This window comes from Dreissena polymorpha, chromosome 4 (genome assembly GCF_020536995.1).
Source record: "Dreissena polymorpha isolate Duluth1 chromosome 4, UMN_Dpol_1.0, whole genome shotgun sequence".
In the NCBI taxonomy this organism is placed as follows: domain Eukaryota; kingdom Metazoa; phylum Mollusca; class Bivalvia; order Myida; family Dreissenidae; genus Dreissena; species Dreissena polymorpha.
In genome coordinates, this window is record NC_068358.1 from 30471888 (window position 1) to 30495279 (window position 23392).

Here is a 23392-nt window from a genome sequence, read left to right on the forward strand (position 1 = left end):
TGCAGCAAATGTTAAAGTTTGCGTACTACCCCAAATATTTTCAATGTCCCTTGACATATTGCTTTCATATTTTGCATACTTGTTTACCATAATGACCCCAACCTATAAACAAGAACATACAACTGTATCAAGCATTTTGATAGAATTATTGTCCCTTTTATACTTAGAATATGCATATTATTGATAAATCTATGTTAAACTTTGCGTACTACCCCAAATATTTCCTATATCCTTTGACATATTGCTTTTATATTTTGCATACTTGTTTACCAATATGACCCCAACCTATAATCATGAGCAGACACTCTATCAAGCATTTTATCATATTTATGGCCCCTTTTCCACTTAGAATATGCAGCAAATGTTAAAGTTTGCGTACTACCCCAAATATTTTCAATGTCCCTTGACATATTGCTTTCATATTTTGCATACTTGTTTACCATCATGACCCCAACCTATTAACAAGAGCATACAACTGTATCAAGAATTTTGACAGAATTATTGCCCCTTTTATACTTAGAATATGCATGTTATTGATAAATCTATGTTAAACTTTGCGTACTACCCCAAATATTTCCTATATCCTTTGACATATTGCTTTTATATTTTGCATACTTGTTTACCAACATGACCCCAACCTATAAACAAGAGCAGACCACAGTATCAAGCATTTTGACATAATAATGGCCCCTTGTACACTTAGATAATTGAACATTTCGCTTAAATTGCCATATCTTCTTTATTTATGATCACATTTTATTATTACTTTGACAAAACAACACTTACCTGAATACCACAATGGATTCCACCCAAACAATACCCCACGCCCCAACCCAGAATCCCTCCCCCCCCCCCAACCCCCCCCCCATTTTTTTTAAACATCTTATAAATTACCACACCCCACATTATACCCCCCTCTCACCCTACCCTCCCCCCCAACCTCCCCCCCATATTTTTTTAAACATCATCTAATAAATTACCCCACCCCACATTATACCCCCCTCTCACACCCTACCTCCACCCCCATTTTTTTTAACATCAGTTAATAAATTACCCCACCCCACATTATACCCCCCTCTCACCCCCCCCCCCCCCTATTTCCCCTACCCCCCCCCCCCTTTTTTTATTTTTGAAAGATCATCTTATAAATGACCACACCCCACATTATATCCCCCCTCTCACCCCCCCCCCCTTTCCTTTTTTTGTTTTTAAAAGATCGTCTGATAAATTATTGAATATGAACGATTTCCCCCTGATGGCTTACATTATACTGTCAAGCATTTGAATAGGCGAGCGCGCTGTCCTCTGATAGCTCTTGTTTAGGCCCCTGGTTGGGTTGCATATAGCAGTTGAAATGTCCTTCAGTCTGTCCGTCAGTCCGAAAACTTTAACAGAAAACTTTGACATTGGCCATAACTTTTGCAATATTAAAGATAGCAACTTGATATTTGGCATGCATGTGTATCTCATGGAGCTGCACATTTAGTGTGGTGAAATGTCAAGGTCATCCTTCAAGGTCAAAATTTAAAAAAAATCCAAGGGAAGTAACAACCTTTAAAGGGAGATAATTTCTATTTATCATTTGGCAGGTACAGATAATTTTCACAAGGGAAGTAATATTTTTTAAAGGGATATAATAAAATAATATTTTTTTAAATCAAAGCGCAGTAGGGATCATTGTGTTTCTGACAATCACATCTCTTGTTTAATTCAAATACATGTAGTTGGAAATATATAACAAATGTTATTATTGAAAATATGTCAAAGGGACAATGCAGCTGCATACATTTAAGTTGTCACAAGAGCAACATGTATTTCAAATCCTAACATGACCACTGTTAAATATAACAGTTTGATTTTGCAAGAGGCTTCTTGAGGTTTCTTCATAGTCTGGTTGCAAATAGTATGCAGCGCTTGTGTCATGTATTCATTTGTTGATACGTAAGTACATGTTTGTTTGACATGTAAGATGGTTACTGTTAATGGCACATGTTTTATACAGAGAAACAAGCCTGTCTTCTACTGATCATGTTCAGCCTGTGAATGAATTCAGCTTCAGTGGCAGGTTTATGGTATGTGTTTTCATATGCTTATATTCTGATATTTTATAATAGCTATTAGCAAGGAAATACCTGGCCTTGACACTACATTTTAACCAATATTTTGCCATCTTGATCTCAGTTTTACAGCCTTGCTGTGATAGGCATAAGTAGCGCAGCACATGGCCTTAAGGTTATTAAAAAGGGTTTTAAACAACACACTATAATTAGCAGTTTCTTTTGTCAATCTGACTAAAACTTGACTACAACATTTTATAATGGGAGCAAATCTATGTTTTAATTGAGAATCTGATCATCAACACTTGTTCACCATCTGCTGCATTCTTATATTTCTGAAATCAAATGTCTGTCTTGCTAGGCCTATGGCTTGATTGACCGCCAGCCATTGAAGCGCCTCACAGTTCAGTGCAGCTGTGTCTGTGAGGCTGCCTATGATGATGAGGGCCTAGGCAAGTCTGGGGTCAGAAAGGACGGGGTGTTTGAGAGACTGATAGCAAAACTGGCTGCAAGGAATACATGTCTGGTGAGTGCCTGTGTATAGACTATGTTGTTGCTTGCAAAGCAGGATAAGAACTAAAAAAGGAATCTCACTGTCCAAGATTAGGTTTTTGATGTTTTGATGGTAAAATTGATAACTCAGTGTAATGAAATGCTTTTTTCAGTAGTTTATATGCACCCTTGATAAAGTATAACTATTTATCACTGTACAATATTCAACTAGAAATGGCGCGGCAGAGGCCGACGCGTATCCCCACGCCGCATGTTTGACCCAGGGGCGCCCAAGGGTTGGTAATGGGGCCATGCATAGTTGAGATTGACTGTATTTTTGTCATAAGAGAAGTTCAGTATCAATTAGAAGTGAATCAGTGTAGAAATGAAGAAGTTATAGTAAAAGGCAATTTTGGGTGGGCGTGGTCTATGTTGGCGGGGCGCCCCAGGGTTGGTAATGGGGCCATGCATAGTTGAGATTGACTGTATTGTCTTAGGAGAAGTTCAGTATCAATTAGAAGTGAATCAGTGTAGAAATGAAGAAATTATAGTAAAAGGCAATTTTGGGTGGGTGTGGCCTATGTGGGCGGGGCGCCCCAGGGTTGGTAATGGGGCCATGCATAGTTGAGATTGACCATATTGTCATAAGAGAATTTCAGTATCAATTTGAAGTGAATCTGTGTAGAAATGAAGAAATTATAGTAAAAGGCAATTTTGGGTGGGTGTGGTCTATGTGGGCGGGGCGCCCCAGGGTTGGTAATAGGGCCATGCATAGTTGAGATTGACCGTATTGTCATAAGAGAGGTTCAGTATCAATTTGAAGTAAATCGGTGCAGAAATGAAGAAGTTAATGTAAAATAACATAAAAAAATGAGTGAAAATCTCTGACCTGGCCCGCCCCAACCCCCATTACTTTTTACCCAGGGGTCAGAACAAAATTCCAAATAGTGCAGGATCGCACATATGCTTATAGCTACCATGTGTGTAAGTTTTAAGGTTCTAGTGCTTATAGTGTAGGAGGAGATAGTGGCCAGGACAGACAGACAGACGGACAGACAGAGGGACAGACGGACGGCGGAGATAGCCACAATATTCCCACGCTTTTTGAAAATTACATTTTAATTGCTGTTTTACAGGTCTTGACTCAAGTTCATACTGGGCATCTGGTTTTACTGGAACCTCTTTCTGTACAAACTGGGTGCATGAGTCTGATGAGCAAATGGAGCATACTGGCCGTGGAGAAGCAGCTTGTGGCAGGGGAGCATGGAGTTGCCTCCCCTAGCAAATTGAAGAATGATGGGACATTTGAACACTTGGTACAGAGACTAGTTAAAAATGTTCCAAACAACTACTGCACTTCTTATGGTAAGCCCTAAGATTGATGTTTGTGTTTACCTTATAGCAGTCAACGAAAAAACAATTATTTAATGTTAAATTTATGAGCCTTGTGCATAGTTTCCCATATTAATTTTTTATGTCCCCCACCACTATAGTGGGGTACATATTGTTTTTGCCCTGTCTGTTGGTTTGTTTGTGTCTTTGTTTGCTCCAACTTTATCATTTTGCCATTACTTTTGCTATATTGAAGATAGCAACTTCATATTTGGCATGCATGTGTATCTCTAGAGCTGCACATTTTGAGTGGTGAAAGGTCAAGGTCATCCTTCAAGGTCAAAGGTCAAAAAACAAATCCAAGGGAAGTTATAAGCTTTTAAGGGAGAAAATTATCTTTACCTGCCAAATGATTAAAAAAATCAAAGCAGCTCAATAGTGGACATAGTGTTTCTGACAAACACATATCTTGTTTTAATCATTAAATGATCTTTCTTTCAAAACTGTTATTACTAAAGTGGTATGTAATCATGAAAATAGCAATACAAGAAAGTTGAATAAAAAGTTTGACTTAGCATGAGGCGCCTTTTCTTGATGGGACTTGTTTTTATTCGGACTTGTTCCTTTCATATTTAGATGCAGGTCCACTTTCTCTCGACTCCACAGACAGTGCTGGAAGTTTTGATGGTCGTCTGTTGGACAGATGGCTGGTTCCTGGTCCTCCAAAGTCCTTCCAGTCTTTGATAACCAAGCTAAACCACAGGTATGGACACTGGCATGCTAAGGATAATTTCTATTTTCATTTTTTCTGTGTTTCTATTTTATTATAACATTAATGGAAGGGGGTGAGTTAGAGTCACTTTGTCAGTCAGTTTCTTGTTTGTTGGTTGGCAGTTTTTCCGTATAAAATGTGATAAGTTTCTCAAGTGAAGAAATTGGAATTACTTTATGAAGTGTATTTGTGCAATAGACGTTTCGTTCCCAGTGATGCAAACATTTCTGCGTTTGTTTTGGTCAGGTTTGTGGCAAAACTGTGGTTGGCATTTTGACTTTACTTTCTTTTAATTGAACTGTCCTTTATTTTATGTTATGTAAAGATGATAAAGACAACTTTCATTGGATACAACCCCATACAATGTTCAGTTATTCAATAATTCCACTACCTCGAATTTAAGAAGAGAAGTTGGCAGTATGTGCACACAGAAGTGGTAAAGCAACATACAGACGAAAAGTTTGAGTAGGCTTAATTACCAAGATTTTATTATTGAAATACAATTGAATATGGCACCCATATTGAAACAAAACATAAATGGATAATAAGTTCTGTTAAACAAAATATATACTTCATTATGTAGTTTTGAATGGTCAAATGGATCAAATTTATATATGAATGTGTTTTTCAGGGTGTCCGGATTAGATTTTTTAACTGAGCAGGAAACCAGTATGCTAAAACAGCTTCAGAAGATGTACAAGCAGGAAACCAAGCCTCCCTGTCTGCATAGCCCTTCTACCTCAGCAAACACTGGTACATATGAGCCTCGCTTTGAGAAAAATTGAGCGATGCTCTGTGAAAAGCGGCTTTACTGCATGTGCGTAAAGTGTCTTCCCAGATTAGCCTGTGTAGTCCGCATAGGCTAATCAGGTAGGACACTACGCCTAAACTACAATTTTGCTAAGAAAATACTTTCTTTAAATGAAAAATATCATAAAGGTGGAAAGTGTCGTCCCTGATTAGCCTGTGTAGTGCACACAGGCTAATCAGGGACGACACTTTCCACTTTAGCACAGGCTAATCTGGGACAACACTTAACGCACATGCATTAAACCCCATTTTCACAGAGCGAGGCTAAATTGGCTAAATGCTTGTGCCTAAAGTTTGGTCCCAGTATTCCACACAGGCTTATCAGAGAAAACACTTTCTGCTTTTATGAAATTGTTTGTTTAAAGGCGGTCTGTTCTAAATGCTTAATGAAAATCCAGTTTTGGGCGGATAGTGTCATCCATGATTAGTTTGTACGGACTGCACAGGCTAATATGGAAAGATACTTTATGCAGTTGCATTAAACAATGTTTTCTCAGAGCAGGGCTTATATACAGGACTTGTTTAGATAAATATACTGACAATCTGTTATATGGCCGTAAGAGGGGAGATCCAGGATTGTTTTCGATATAAGTTATTGTGTCATTCATGAACGTAATTATAGATAATGCATGTATGCTTTAGCTTTTATTTGTGATTTTGAATCATTTCTTAGTCTTCTTTTGGGTTCATCTGATAACAAATTGCTAAAACATGTAGTAAGCTTCTGTGATAAACTTATCATCATGCATGTACATTATATCCTGGCCAATTTAAAAAAACAGGTCTTTGTTTTTAACTTGCTTGAAGCAAGAGATAATGATGGCTTAAACAGATGAGGGAGTTTGTCTATTTGGTAGGGCCATTATATGCATCAATGAGAAAATAGTATTTGTATAACACATCTGAAAAGTAACTAATATGAAAAGTGTAATCAAAAGCATTAAATAAAAAGAACATGCATTTGCTTTAGAGATTATAACATGAAATTATTTCTCACATAAGTGCGAGTTTTTAAACATTATAACATTCCTAAATGCTCATGTAAATATTAATATTTAAACTTTACTAAGAACAATTTGTAATGGTATAACCCCAAAATCAAACAAATATAATGTATATGTTATTTGCATATGACAAAGTATAAGGATCCTATTTCTTGGAAGGTAATGTTGGCATTGAGGAGAAAGTGGACAGGTTTGAGCTGCCTTTAAAAGGGAAAACATCAAGGGTGTCCCTCAGTCGGACAGAGATGATCCTCAGCAAGAGTAGGGCTGTGGCAAAGGAGCAGGGTCAGGAGAAGGAGGAGCAGGGGGCAGGGCCTGACCAGCCTGACAGGGCCAGACCAGACACTGGGACCCACATCACAGGTGGGTGTGTTAGTAGGCCAGACCAGACACTGGGACCCACATCACTGGTGTGGGTGTGTTAGTAGGTCAGACCAGACACTGGGATCCACATCACAGGTGGGTGTGTTAGTATGCCAGACCAGACACTGGGATCTACATCACTGGTGGGTGTGTTAGTAGGTCAGACCAGACACTGGGACCCACATCACTGGTGTGTGTAAGTAGGTCAACCAGACACTGAGACCCATATCACAGGTGGGTGTGCTAGTAGGTCAACCAGATACTGGGACACACATCACAGGTGGGTGTGTTGGTAGGTCAGACCAGACACTGGGACACACATCACATGTGGATGTGTTAGTAGGTCAACCAGACACTGGGACCCACATCACAGGTGGGTGTGTTAGTAGGTCAACCAGCCACTGGGATGCACATCACAGGTGGGTGTGTTATTAGGTCAGACCAAACACTGGGACCCACATCACAGGTGGGTGTGTTAACTGGGACCCACATAACAGGTTTGTGTGTTAACTGGGACCCACATCACAGGTGGGTGTGTTAACTGGGACCCACATCACAGGTGGGTGTGTAAGTAGGTCAGACGAGACACTGGGATCCAAATCACAGGTGGGTGTGTTAGTAGGCAAGACCAGACACTGGGACCCACATCACAGGTGGGCGTGTTAGTAGGTCAGACCAGACACTGAGACCCATATCACAGGTGGGTGTGTTAGTAGGTCAACCACACACTGGGACAAAAATCACAGGTGGGTGTGTTATAAGGCCAGACCAGACATCTGGACCCACATCACAGGTGGGTGTGTTAGTAGGTCAGACCAGACCCTTGGGCCCACATCACAGGTGGGTGTGTTAGTAGGTCAGACCAGACACTGGAACCCACATCACAGGTGGGTGTGTTAGTAGGTCAGACCAGACACTGGGACACACATCACAGGTGGGTGTGTTAGTAGGTCAGACCAGACACTGGGACACACATCAAAGGTGGGTGTGTTAGTAGGCCAGACCAGACACTGGGATCTACATCACGGGTGGGTGTGTTAGTAGGTCAGACCAGACACTGGGACACACATCAAAGGTGGGTGTGTTAGTAGGTCAGACCAGACACTTGGGCACACCTCACAGATGGGTGTGTCAGTAGGTCAGACCAGACACTGAGACCCATATCACAGGAGGGTGTGTTGGTAGGTCAACCAGACACTGGGACACACATCACAGGTTGGTGTGTTAGTAGGCCAGACCAGACACTGGGACCCACATCACAGGTGGGTGTGTAAGTAGGTCAGACCAGACACTGGGACACACATCACAGGTGGGTGTGTTAGTAGGTCAGACCAGACACTGGGACACACATCACAAGTGGGTGTGTTAGTAGGTCAGACCAGACACTGGGACCCACATCACAGTTGGGTGTGTTAGTAGGTCAGACCAGACACTGAGACCCATCATTATGGGGTTGTTTACCCTCGGGACTTACGGTTAGAAACCATTGCCCGAGCACACTGCTTAACATAAAACTCTACGTTTAAGAAGCCGAAAACGGCTTTAATATGGTCAGCCCGATTTTACTGGGCTGTACAATTTATAATACAACAATACATTGCAGTGTTGATGCGGTGTTTCAATCAAAATCTATTGTTTTAAAAATATCTGTACTTTTCTATTCAAAAAGCGTTAAAAATCGCCGTATTCGATAAACTTAAAGGACAATGTCTTGCCTAAAGCTGTTAGAAAGGGGAGTTTTCATTGTTTGACAGTATTTAAAAGCCTTCTCTGATTGGTTATCTCTTTCACGTCCGCGCAAACGCAAGTAGGTCAATCCGTTTTGAGATGTAGAATTCACACAAAGAACGACCTTGAAATGGCGTCCGCTTCTGCACGGACGTGAAAGGACAACCAATCATATTGTATGGCGTCTGCTCTTTTGCACTTTTAAAATGTAAACAAAGCAGAATATCATTAGGAAATGTATGAAACAAGAAGGAATAATTACGTCCATTAATGCTTGAATCTATTTGAATTTAATATGATTGGTATATGTTATTAAACCACTATGAAGATGTTATATTAATATCATTGTTATTAGTATTATTATATGTATGTTGTTTGTGTTGAAAAGAGAGAGAAGGAGAGAAATAGCCCAATTTTTATAAGTATTGATGGTGAAAACACATACTATTAATTATATGTGGTATCATCATTACTAGACCCATTGTTCAGTATTTACTCCAATGGGTTGTTGGAGTCTTGAAACTTTGTGATCTGTGTTTTAAATGTCAAAATCCAAATAGGATTACTTTTAATATAATGTTTATAGAAAAGAAAAGGAATACACGGATGTGTTATATGTTTGTAAAACAAAAACAAATAATACTATTTAAGGATTTTTCAGATCACAAAGTGGTTTAACATTGCAACTATGTATTTACATACATAATAAAGTATCAAAATTAGGTGTATATTTAAGGTTTAAATTTAATGTCATACAACAAGATCTAGGCAGTGGGAAAATATAACTATTTACAACATTAATTAGTAGGAAAGTTAGAGCCTGGTTGAATAGCTATCATATGAAAAGAGAATTTGCATGTAGACATGCAGTAATATGAAAAATTGTAATTGTAATTGTGTATATATTTATGTATGTGGCTCAATATTAAACACTTGCAGACAGGGAATATAGCTGTAATGCTCCAACATAAGACCCTGTCTGTATGGAACTTAAAGAGGATTAGGCTATGGAGAAGAGAAGTCCCCCCAGAGTGGCGTTAAAACAATATTTAAAAGTGAAATTTGTAAAAACCCTTATATAATGAGGGTAATAACGTGTCGCCAACCGGTCATCTATATAGGGCCACATAAAAATCATGAGTAAAACAATGTTCTTTACAGTTAAAAAGGAGACAAAACAACTAAATTTGTACAAAAAGTGCATTATTTACAATATGTACAGTACTATATGCATTTATACATATAAAATACAAATTGCCACCCTGGAGGGTTGAAAAAAGAAGAGATTTGGAAGTGTAGGCTGGAGTGAATAGGGGAATAGCCAGCAGGGGTGATGCCCCTAGGTTGAACTAAGGGAGGTAATTGTGGGGATGGGGTTTACAACGGTTGTTTCCCCAGGACCACAGGGAGTGCACGGTAGATGAAAAATAATTGAAGGAAATTTAAAAAAGCGTGATATAAAATTGGTAAAAAGACCAGATATTACCTAAATGCAGGAAAAAAAAACACAAAAAGCTCTTATCCAACCAATATTATTAATATATTGGGGATAACAATAGAGGAAATAGTACTGAAGTACCTTATCTGCTATGTGAAATAGCAATTTAACACAGAACCGAGACAATTTGCTATTTAAAATAGCAATTATACATAAAATAAGGAAGACCCACATCACAGGTGGGTGTGTTAACTGGGGCCCACATCACAGGTGGGTTTGTGAGTAGGTCAACCAGACACTGGGACCCACATCACAGGTGGGTGTGTTAGTAGGTCAGACCAGAAACTGAGACCCACATCACAGGTGGGTGTGTTAACTGGGACCCACATCACAAGTGGGTGTGTTAGTAGGTCAGACCAGATACTGGGATCCACATCACAGTTGGGTGTGTTAGTAGGTCACACCAGACACTGGGATCCACATCACAGGTGGGTGTGTTAGTAGTCCAGACCAGACACTTGGACCCACATCACAGGTGGGTGTGTTAGAAGGCCAGACGAGACACTGGGATCTACATCACAGGTGGGTGTGTTAGTAGGTCAGACCAGACACTGGGACACACATCACAGGTGGGTGTGTTAGTAGGCCAGACCAGACACTGGGACCCACATCACAGGTGGGTGTGTTAGTAGCCCAGACCAGACACTGGGACCCACATCACAGGTGGGTGTGTTAGTAGCCCAGACCAGACACTGGGACCCACATCACAGGTGGGTGTGTTAGTAGCCCAGACCAGACACTGGGACCCACATCACAGGTGGGTGTGTTAGTTGTAAAAGAATGTGCGGATCCGATGTAGTGTCTCCAGACTAACTTGACAGCCAGACCTAACATAAGGAATGACACCATGGGTATGTGCTAAATGTGCATCAAAAAGAGAGTATATTGTGATTGTGCTTGTCAATTAATAATTGTTTTCCTTTCCATAATTTCTGAATATCAAAAAAGACTTTAATTTAAAACTAAGAAACAGATTTGTATGCAGATCCCTGACCCTGCACATATTTGAACCTTTACAGATTTTGTAAGTTTATTGTTGAACTTTTGCTTCTAACAGTGACCTTGGATTTTTAGCTGAATCTGATAAATAATGAAATTGAGTCTAGACAAGCTGTAGTATACCTTTCTTCTGCTGTTTAAGTTTCTGTTGTTCCATTATGGAACTAGGTCTGTATGTCAAATATAAGTAGACATAATCAACATTTATAGTACTTTTCTAAACGCATACACATTTGGTCTTCATTCTTAGTCCAGACTTTGCAAAACCATTCTGAATAATCTGACAAAATATATAATTTTTGACAAACATGGATATTATCAGACATACTAACAAGAAATTTGAGGAATTCATATGCACCAAACATGTGTGATAGACAGGTGGACATAATGGCTGAGAAGATTCCAACATTATCAGACCATGTGGTTTACAGTTTTTTCCAATGCTTCAGAGTCTGTAAAGTCTACTGTTAATTCTACAGGATGTGAATGGATTCAGAATAAGGGCTTTGGTTACAGCGTGGAGGAACTTTAATTGTACCAGACCTCTGTGTATGAGAAGATGTGCGTAAAGTGTAGTCCAAGATTAACCTGTGCAGTATGCACAGGCTAATAAGGGACGACATTTCCGCTTAAATGAAATTTTTCTTTCTAAGGAAGTCTGTTCTAACCAGAAATCCAGTTTAGGTGGATATTGTCATCCCTGATTAGTTGTGTAGACTGCACCGGATAATCTGGGACGATACTTTAAGCACTTGCTTTAAAACCTGTTTCAGATTTCAACAGTGTTGAGGAACTGAAGTCCTACCTGACCTCTGTGTACAAGAAGATGTGTTCAGGGGAGAGCACCCTGGACTCCAGCGTGCAGATGGTCGTCATGGTGACTCAGCAGTTTATCAAGCAGACGGGCATGGAGAATGTAGAGGTAGGAACCATGGGATCATGGGGTTTCTCAAGCAAACATTCCATTTTCTAAATGATTCCACTGAAAATTTCTTTGGGTTTTTAGAACTTCTGCTATTCGAGTTTTCAGTGTAATCAACCCATGGCTAAATGGAAAGTTCTTCCATTAATCATACAGAGGGTGGATCATAATCATGAAATTCTGTAGATGTGTTCATCGGATACAATTGTTACACACTCCACCATCGGTATCCATCTCTCCTCAGGAGCAATGCAGCAGCCTTCTTAAAGAGAGCCTGCTGCAGACAGGGGCCCAACTGAGGGAGAAGTACAGCCAACATGAGGACCTACCGCAGGAACATAAGATTAATGAGTAGGTGTTGATAGGGTTGTCAGTTTCAAATGAAACTGGTGATTTTAACCAGGTTTTTAATTAAGTTAAAAATCCTGGTTATTACATGGGGTATTTTAGGGGTAGTCAAACATATGGTGTCTTGTCTAGAGTGAAACAGCTTGTAGGAAGCTTGCAGGAGACCAAGTTTGGGATTGTATTTAGGGCCTGTTGGGTCAAGGTCACTGTGATAAAAAATATAAGAACAATTTACATGCAATATCGTTGAGTTTGGATGGAGATATTTCTCTGAAATTATGTTTGTAGTCAGCTTACATGAAGACATAGCTTGAATTTGAATTGGGGTCAAGGTTCGGACCACAGTTTTAACAAAAAGCAAACTGCAAATAAGTTGCACTGACCAATCTTGATGAAACTTAAGATATAGCAAGCTCACATGTAGACATCTCATGGGGTATTTAAAGAAAAAAACGGCTTACTATCAAAAACTTAAGTTTTAATATATTGTACTTAAATTATTTATGTAGGTAGATTGCTTGGAAACCTAGTTTGGGTCCAGTAAAGTGAAGGTCACTATGGCTAGTACTGGTACATAATTATACCCCCACAAACGAAGTTTAGGGGGGTATATAGGAGTGAGCTTGTGTGTCTGTCTGTCGGTAGGACTGTCTGTCGGTCCGTATGAAGTGCCAGCTCTCTATTTCAAGTTGTTTTCATCCGATCTTCACCAAACTTGGTCAGATGTTGTATCTAGACAATGTCTAGGTCAAGTTCGAATATGGGTCATGCCGGGTCAAAAATTAGGTCACAGGGTCACTTAGTGCGTTTTAAACATTGAGCATGGTGTCCGCTCTCTAATTCAAACAGTTTTCATCAGAGCTTCACCAAACTTGGTCAGAAGTTGTATCTAGATGATTTCTAGGCCAAGTTCAAACATGGGCCATCGACAAATAAATACAAAATGCTTTCACAATTACACATTCAAGACTAAGAAAGTATGTTGCTTTAGCAAATTATAAACACATTTCACTAGATTGGTGAGAATTCCACCTTATAGCAGCATCCATTAAAAAAATTTGGAACCAGCTTAGGGTAAGCCCGATATAAAGCAGTCTTTATGGTCGTGTTTATGTGTTTGTGTGTGTGCGCGTCAGAAGGTGTTGTGACTGTAAATTTATCATTATACCCCCATTACCATTGGTATTGGGGGCTATATAGGAGTCACTTTGTCAGTCTTACGGTCGGTCTGTCTGTCTGTCGGTCTGTCCCAAAATCTTGATCTTGTGCGGGCAATAACTATGTTGTTCATTGTAAGATTTTAAAATCATTTGGCACATTTGTTCACTATCATTGTACGGTGTGTCGCGCGAAAGAATTACGTCAATATCTGAAAGGTCAAGGTCACACTTTGAGTTCAAAGGTAAAAAATGGCCATAAATGAGCTTGTCCGGGCCATAACTTTGTCATTTATTGTGAGATTTTAAAATCATTTAGCACATTTGTTCACCATAATTGGACGGTGTGTCGCGCGAAAGAATTACGACGATATCTCCAAGGTTAAGATTGCACTTTGAGTTCAAAGGTCAAAAATGGCCATACATGAGCTTGTCCGGGCCATAACTATGTTGTTCATTGTAAGATTTTAAAATCATTTGGCACATTTGTTAACCATTATTGGACGGTGTGTCACGCGAAAGAATTATGTCAATATCTCCAAGGTCAAGGTCACACTTTGAGTTCAAAGGTCAAAAAAGGCAAAACATGAGCTTGTCCGGGCCATAACTATGTTGTTCATTGTGAGATTTTAAAATCATTTGTTTACCATTATTGGACGGTGTGTCGCGCGAAAGAATTATGTCAATATCTCCAAGGTCAAGGTCACACTTTGAGTTCAAAGTCAAAAAAGGCAAAACATGGGCTTGTCTGGGCCATAGCTATGTCGTTCATTGTGAGATTTTAAAATCATTTGGCATATTTGTTCACCATCACTGGACAGTATGTTGCGCGAAAAAATTATGTCGATATCTCCAAGGTCAAGGTCACACTTTGAATTCAAAGGTAAAAAAATTCCATAAATGAGCTTGTCCGGGCCATAACTATGTCGTTCATTTTGAGATTTTCAAATCATTTGGCACATTTGTTCATCATCATTCGACAGTGTGTTGCGCGAAAGAATTACGTCAATACACTGCAGTCCAAATGTAAAAAATCATGCTTTTGTTTCCTTATTAAATAACTAAAACCATTATTGACAATGGGCTGGACATGTTGCCAACAGGTGTGTAGGTAAATTAATCCTTGCTCTTTCTCAAGCTTTATGTTCCCATCTTCTATGCCTGCTGCAGGTACAGTGTGCAGGTGTTTTAATCCCTATCTCTGTGCCTGCTCAAGTACAGTGTGCAGGTGTTTTAATCCCTATATCTGTGCCTGCTCAAGTACAGTGTGCAGGTGTTTTAATGCTTATTTCTGTGCCTGCTGCAGATACACTATGCAGGTATTTTAATCCCTATTTCTGTGCTTGTAGCAGGTACAGTGGGCAGGTGTTTTAATGGTTATTTCTGTGCTTGCAGCAGGTACAGTTTGCATGTATTTAAATGCCTACTTATGTGCCTGCTGTTGGAACAGTATGCATGTGTTTAAATGCCTATTTCTTTGCCTGCTTCAGGTACAGTGTGCATGTGCTTTAATGCGTATTTCTGTGCCTGCTGCAGGAACAGTATGCAGGTGTTGTAATGCCTATTTCTTTGCCTGCTTCAGGTACAGTGTGCAAGTGTTTTAATGCGTATATATGTGCCTGCTGTTGAAACAGTATGCAGGTGTTTAATGCCTATTTCTTTGCCTGCTTCAGGTACAGTGGGCAGGTGTTTTGATGCTTATTTCTGTGCCTGCTGCAGGTACAATGTGCAGGTGTTTTAATGCCTATTTCTGTGCCTGCTGCAGGTCCAATGTGCAGGTATTTTAAGGCCTATTTCTGTGCCTGCTGCAGGTACAGTGTGCAGGTGTTTTAATGCCTATTTATTGCTTGCTGCAGGTACAATGTGCAGGTGTTTTAATGCCTATTTATGTGCTTGCTGCTGGAACAGTGTGCAGGTGTTTTAATGCCTATTTCTGTGCCTGCTGCATGTACAGTGTGCAGGTGTTTTAATGTCTATTTCTGTGCTTGCTGCTGGAACAGTGTGCAGGTGTTTAAATGCCTATTTCTGTGCCTGCTGCAGGTACAATGTGCAGGTGTTTTAATGCCTATTTATGTGCTTGCTGCTGGAACAGTGTGCATGTGTTTTAATGCCTATTTCTGTGCCTGCTGCAGGAACAGTGTGCAGGTGTTTTAATGCCTATTTCTGTGCCTGCTGCAGGTACAATAGGCAGGTGTTTTAATGCCTATTTCTGTGCCTGCTCAAGAGCAGTGTGAAGGTGTTTTAATCCCTATTTCTGTGCCTGCTCAAGTACAGTGTGCAGGTGTTTTAATGCCTATTTCTGTGCCTGCTGCAGGTACAATGTGCAGGTGTTTTAATGCCTATTTCTGTGCCTGCTGCAGGTACAATGTGCAGGTGTTTTAATGCCTATTTATGTGCTTACTGCTGGAACAGTGTGTATGTGTTTTAAATTAATGCCTATTTCTGTGCCTACTGCAGGTACAGTGTGCAGGTGTTGCTGAGGATGGAGATGATGTCATCGCTGGAAAACAAAGACCAGCAGGAAGGGGAGGGGGACAATGACGAGGTTTGGACACATATTCACACGGCTTCTTATATGAGACTCTTTCTGGGAAAACTGGACTAAATGCATGTGCATAAAGTGCACACAGGCTATACTAATCATGGGACAACTTTTTAAACGCCCGTCTATGACGGGACGTATTATGGTATACCCCGCGTCTGTCCGTCCGTCCGTCTGTCCGTCCGTCCGTCCGTCTGTTAATGTCGTACGCTACGTCAAATATCCTTTGACAGATTTTCTTCAAATTTTAATACAATCTTAATATTGATAAACCCTGATCCCCTTTCGTTTTTGACGGAATTCTGAATTGTCGTTCCAGAGTTATGGGACTTTGTTCGTCAAAATTTCGTGATTTCATTGAATGTCCTACTGTAGCTCAAATATCCTTCGATGGATTTTTTTCAAATTTCAACACAATCTTAATATTGATAAACCCTGATCCCCTTTCGTTTTTGACGGAATTCTGAATTGTCGTTCCAGAGTTATGGGACTTTGTTCGTCAAAATTTCGTGATTTCATTGAATGTCCCATGTATTCAAATACAAATAAACTGAAGTAAAAAAATGATTCAAAGGGTTATTTATTACCTTACTACTTCATTGGCGAACGACGGGCGTATCATGCGCTCATGGCGCAGCTCCTCAGTTCATCATATGTTTTTATTTTAAAGGAAGTATTTTTTTTGCAAAAATCCAGTTTTAGGGGGAATGTTGTGTCATTGATTAGCCGGTATGGATAGCACAGGCTAATCTGATACAACACTTTATGCAATTGCATTAAACCATTGCAGGACTCATTTATTATATGTCAATGAATATTTTGTGCTGAAATATGTTTACATTAAATTGTTTTTAAACAAATTATGATAACTGAAAGGTGAAGTATAATATCCTTTTGTTTACAGAAGTACATGTACAGTTAAGATCTTTAATATATTCTCTGTGAATACTCTCACTGTTGTCAAGAAATGACACAATCTTAGTGGCAGATATTTTTAATGAAGAACCTACTAACATGACTTTGTAAGTTATACTGTGGAATGCATTTCTTGTATTATTATTTTGTAGAACCGTCACCTTAAACAATTACATCATGAAACTCAAAAACATATGTTAATATTTATTCTTATTGTACTTATTTTTGTATCAGGCTTTTTCCTTGCCATTTTGGGAAAAACATATTTGTTAAATAAACAATTTTTTTTTAGGACTTTGGATTCATTTTTAAATTGAGATTTTGTTTACAATTTTGGTTTTGGAATTGGTCTGTTTAACAGACCCTTAGATTTGTCAGGGAAAAGTTCTGTTGTATAAAGCCTTCATTATTTAAAGACTTGTTGAAAAGAACAAACACACAATTATGTTGTTTTTTTACATTCAATATATTTTGTTTATTTTGAAAATGAAGATAGAATGGAAACCAGATAAGTGTAAACTACAAATAGGTTTATTTTCTCCGCCAGAAAGTTTCAACCTCTTGCAATGATAGTTATTATGCCCCCCTTCAAAGAAGAGGGGGTATATTGTTTTGCACGTCGGTCGGTCCGTCCGTCGGTCCTTCCACCAGATGGTTTCCGGATGAAAACTCAAGAATGCTTAGGCCTAGGGTCATGAAACTTCATAGGTACATTAATCATGACTGGCAAATAACCCCTATTGATTTTCAGGTCACTAGGTCAAAGGTCAAGGTCACAGTGACTCGAAATAGTAAAATGGTTTCCGGATGATAACTCAAGAATGCTTAGGCCTAGGATCATGAAACATCATAGGTACATTGATCATGACTGGCAGATGACCCCTATTAATTTTCAGGTCACTAGGTCAAAGGTCAAGGTCACAGTAACTCGAAACATTAAAATGGTTTCCTGATGATAACTCAAGAATAATTAGGCCTAGGATCATGAAACGTCATAGGTACATTGATCATGACTGGCAGATGACCCCTATTGATTTTCAGGTCACTAGGTCAAAGGTCAAGGTCACAGTGACAAAAAATGTATTCACACTATGGCTGCCACTACAACTGACAGCCCATATGGGGGGCATGCATGTTTATCAAACAGCCCTTGTTATGCTCCCCCAAAATTTATTCTGGGGGGAGCATATAGTCGCCCCTTCGTCTGTCTGTGCGTCCGTCCGTCTGTCTGTCCGTGCACAATTTTTGTCCGGGCTATTTCTCAGCACATAATGACCGGAATTCAATTAAACTTTATGGGAAGCTTCACTACCAAGAGGAGATGTGCATATTATCAGCTGGTTCTGGTCGGATGATTTTTCGTAGAGTTCTGGCCCTTTGAAATTTTCCATTGACTGTACATATAGTGCAATTTTTGTCCAGGCTATTTCTCAGCAACTAATGACCGGAATCAATGAAACTTTATGGGAAGCTTCACTACTAAGAGGAAATGTGCATATTATCAGCGGGTTCTGGTCTGATGATTTTTCACAGAGTTATGGCCCTATGAAATTTTCCATTAACTGTACATATAGTGCAATTCTTGTCCGGGCTATTTCTCAGCGACTAATGATCAGAATTCTATCAATATGGGAATCTTCACGACCCAGAGGAGAGGTGCATATTACCAGTGGGTTCTGGTCGGATGATTTTTCACAGAGTTATGGCCTTTTAAAATTTTCCATTAACTGTACATATAGTGCAATTCTTGTCTGGGCTATTTCTCAGCAACAGAACTGGAATTCAATGAAACTTTATGGGAAGTTTGACGACCAAGAGGAGATGTGCATATTATCAGCTGGTTCTGGTTGGATGATTTTTCATAGAGTAATGGCCCTTTGAAATTTGAAATTTTCTATAATAAAATTATTGTCCCCCCAACTACTGTGCCCTCAAGACGTTTCCTTTTATCTGAATATATAGTGCAATATTTTGACAAAAAAAACTTTGGGGAGCATCACCCGTCTCGGACGGTTTCTTGTTTAGATAGTTTTTCTAAGGCACAAGCAATTCGCTCAGTTTTCCCAGAGCTCAGCTTCATTAATTCTGTTTGGTTGCAGATTGTTGGTTTGCTGAGGACGGTGTCCTTCATCTCGGGTCCAGACGTTCTCAACAAGTTCATGGAGTCTTCTCTGCTTTACAAGTAAGTCATTTTCAAAAAAATTAAGCATCTTGATCAGTAGTTTTCCTTATTTTCAAGAACTGTCATAAAATGCCTTTGAAACCATATGGTCAAGAGGTGATATATTTGGAATGTAATCTTGTTTTGTAAACCTCCTCTAAGTTCACAGGCTTGCAAACTGGTGAGGACATGAGATTCACAAGGTCAATAAACACTTATTATTTATAATAACTTAAAAATAATTTTACCTCAAAAAGAAACCACAGTGAATAGTTTGTATGCAACAGGATATTGTGGTCCCCTAAAAGTCTTCTTTTCAGATCATGCCATTAAGGGTCAACACTTAACAAAACCTAACATCAGCGTTTAAATATAGACATATCTATGATAATAACTTTTTAAATCATTTGTATGTGAAACCCCAGTGAACTATGTGGTATATTATATTGTTTAATGGTCCTCTACAAAGTTTTGTTACACCCCCCCCCCCCCCACTGTGTTCAACTTCACATATATTATGACATGTGGGATGAGAGGGTATTCTTCTTTGTCATATATAATATGGCGCATTAATATACCCCCACAAATGAAGTTTAGGGGGGTATATAGGAGTGAGCTTGTCTGTCGGTCGGCTAGTATTAAGTGTCCGCTCTCTTATTCAATTAGTTTTTATCTGATCTTCACCACACTTGGTCAGAAGTTGTATCTAGATGATGTGTAGGTCAAGTTCGAATATGGGTCATGCTGGGTTAGAAACTAGGTCATGGGATCACTTAGTGCGTTTTAAACATTGAACATGGTGTCCGCTGTTTTTTGTGAAGACAATATGCAAAATATTCTGTGTCAATGCGGCATGTGGGGGTGTTTGTCACGTCTGCCAATCTGCCAATATGCCCCATTAAAACATCTCTGTATGACCGAAGGATCCCTGCTATCATTCTAAGAGTACAAGAAATGAACATTTTCTATTTTCAGTTATAAAGCCATATAAATATAAGCTTTAGGAGATGTATATCCTTGTATAGAAATTCAATTATGGAAGAATATAAAGTTAATGATTATAAATGTATATGCATTTAAAGGCTTCAAAAGCATTTTTACTTTTAAGATATAGAAACTTTCACTATTGTGCTACATGTACCTACATGTACATGTAGCTAGATTTGTAATATTTGTTGTTCAGCTTCATATTTAAGTAGTACAATTTCTTAAAATTATTAGAACAAAAGCCATGTGAAATCGGTCATTAGTATGAGAGGCTAAAAGGTGTGTCTGTTTGTCAAAAAATAGCTTTGATATAAATTGTATTTTTATTTTTTATATAAACATCTGTACTATTAGTAAAATCATGTTAAGATCATGCTATGGTATTGAAACTGCCCTCGGCACTGTATCAGTAAGGTGACCAAATGCTATGCACCTGTCTGTCCTGAAATTATTAATGGTCTTGTCCAGACTGTAGAGTGCATTTGGGATATGACCTATATGTTAATAATTGGGGAGTTTAAATTGTCAATTAAGTTGAAATTGAAGTAGCAGTATACTTGTTTAACTAATAGCCTTTCAATTAATATGTATAAACTTAAATAAAATGAAAAAATCCTGAACAGAAACAAATTAATAAATTTTCAATTTCATTTTTTTCTTCAATGAAAACTTCTATTTCCTAACATCTAAAAGTCAAACCATCAATTCTGTAAATTTGACTCTAAATTTCAGGGAAAAAAAGCTATTTGGATTGTTACCCAATAACAGTTATAAAATTTAATTAGCCAAACAAAAAACCTGCTGTAACTGCATCATTTATTTACATTTTGAAAATTACAATTACAGAGTGCTGACTGTTGAGAAAGCGAAACAAGGAAGTTATTTTGCATCATGACCAGGATGTTAATAAATTATTAAAATAAAAGCTAGAAAATATTGTTGCATATATTGTTTATTAAAAAGGCTTGCTAACTGGAAAATAATACAATGAAATATAGTTCATTGAAGACAATAAAAATTCTATAAAATCAGTGAAACCTTATTTCAGTTACATCCACTCCATTCCGAGAACGCTGACAAACATATATGACGAGCTCATGCAGCCTCTGCCTGACGCCCTGGCGATGCTGTTGTCCCCGGATACCAGTAGTGCAGGGGACCAGTCCACCCTTGATGTGTCCATGCAGGGAGCCGATATCATGGGCGGACCCCCCTCTGCTAGGACCCGGTCACATGGGTCTGTAGGCCCACCCTCCAGTCAGCCGGGATCCAGTCTGTCCATGTCACAGCTGGATATCTCAGCTTCAAGGCCCAGGTACTCTTTGATTTGAACATTCAAGAATAAAAACTCGTCAACATTTCTGTAGTGATGGTATCACTTTGTTAAGAATGCTGATTTCAAGTTTTTGCTTCATGTGTATATTATCCTTGCTTTGGGAAAATGGGCTATATACATGTGCATAAAGTTTTGTCCCAGAGGGGACGCTTTCCACTTTAATAGTATTGTTTGTGTAAAGATAGTGTATTTTTTAGCAAAAATCCAGTTTATGCGTAGTGTCATCCCTGATTAGCCTGTTCAGACTGCACAGGCTAATGTGGGATGACACTTAACGCACATGCATTAAGCCATGAACCAGTGTGTCTGCCTAACAGCTAGATATCTCATCCACAAGACCCAGGTACACAGTTGTTTGAACATTTATGTGTGTGTTGGTGTGTGTTTTGCATAATGAACACTTTTTTAAATGTCTTATGTCATGGCATCAAGCTGTTTAAAATCGGTTATTGCTTATATTTATTTTATTTGTTTAAAATTACACTGTCAAACAAAATGGTTCTAAGGTGTTAGGTGCTCCAAATCTTATAAACTTGTTGATTTTCCTGCTTAAAAAAGGTGTTTCTGTGCACATTTTTTTTTTATTGATGGTGGTATGCAATGGCTTTAATTGTTTTTACATGCAACTATACTGGCCATTGTAAACTTTTTCTTCATTACCTGATTTGTCATCTCAATTTCTTCCTTAAACCATAGTTACTTAAAAATAAAAGTCAAAACAGCAGTCATAACATAGATGTAATCCACACTGGACAAAATATCTCCTATTAAAGATTTATAAAAAAAATGGATGATTATTTCAAACTAATTTCCGTGATGGTTCATGTTTTTTTTATCTCTGATTAAAAACGAGTTCAACACATACAAGATTTTTTGCCTAAATTTTAAGAGCTAAATGCAGATGAGAACCTCATTTTGACAAATGCTGCAGAAAAAATAATTTTAAGGAATACCTGAATCTTAAGGCACAGCGAAACATTGTCAGTTAAATTGAACTGCTATGTGATGTCAACTTAATGACTTTCTAGATGACGTGATATTGTGCGTTCTGCAAATCATGTGTGTACTGTTGTAGCAGAACAAAGGCTTTACACTTAATCTATAGGCATTTCAATTAATAATGAACATGGAAATAGTGTTGAACTTCACATACCGTAATCTTACTCCTACCACAAATAGATTTATACCTAATCTAGAGCTTGATAAGGAGGAGTGATATGTGTTATAGTGTGTTGGAGAGAAGACGTTGAGTAAATACAAACGCAAGTGTAGTACTTTTTTTGGTGCCTGAACATTTGTTTGTAACCCAGACCTCACATAAAAGTTGGGTGGGTGCAATTTGGCTTTGTTGGTCATGTTATTCCTAGGAACCAATTTTTTGAGGATCGCCGTTCTTAAGGTCAAACAGCATTAATTCAAATAAGCTTTTCGTCTAAGCAATTCAGAATATTATTTACCCTTTCCCACTCAGAAGCAACGTGAAAATGGCTATGTGCAACAGCATAAAACCAGAACAGCCTGCGAGTAGCTGGCAGTCTGTTTAGGTTTTATGCTGTTTGCCGCTAATTAGTATCTAAGGGTTGAAAATGAAGCTGTTAAAAAACTTGAATCAAGTAAGAAAAGGCTTTTGTTAAATTTAACTTTCTAAGGTACTACTCATGCGTCAAAATACGTATCTTAGTGGTAACGGGTTAAATAGAATTAAAGAAATATCACAATCCCATCTACCGGTATATGAATCTGAAAATCTGAGCAAGCCAGTTTTCAAAATGTACAAGTTCAGGACTTGGATGCTTTTGTTAATTTTGATCACTGCAAATACCTTTGCTTTGTATGTATTGAAGGTCATTGAATTATTTTGGATTCAGGGGTAATCGTAAACTGGCACACCATCCAAGCCTTGCTGACTTTGGAGCCAAGAGACAAATTGTGGTGCAGAAGGTGGTAAAAGAGAAGGTGAATATTTACC

General features: G+C 38.7%; 1 protein-coding gene across 1 annotated transcript in view; it reads left to right on the forward strand.

The window, feature by feature from the left end:
* LOC127877651 (treslin-like) overlaps nt 1-23392 on the forward strand; it is a 48569-nt gene that overhangs the window by 15419 nt on the left and 9758 nt on the right. Inside the window, exons 5-16 of the mRNA XM_052423728.1 lie at nt 2003-2072; nt 2419-2583; nt 3686-3914; nt 4518-4644; nt 5285-5406; nt 6627-6830; nt 11829-11977; nt 12222-12328; nt 15940-16027; nt 19039-19121; nt 21136-21402; nt 23292-23379. Coding sequence (XP_052279688.1) covers nt 2003-2072; nt 2419-2583; nt 3686-3914; nt 4518-4644; nt 5285-5406; nt 6627-6830; nt 11829-11977; nt 12222-12328; nt 15940-16027; nt 19039-19121; nt 21136-21402; nt 23292-23379 — 1699 coding nt within the window. The remainder of the gene's footprint in view (nt 1-2002; nt 2073-2418; nt 2584-3685; nt 3915-4517; nt 4645-5284; nt 5407-6626; nt 6831-11828; nt 11978-12221; nt 12329-15939; nt 16028-19038; nt 19122-21135; nt 21403-23291; nt 23380-23392) is intronic.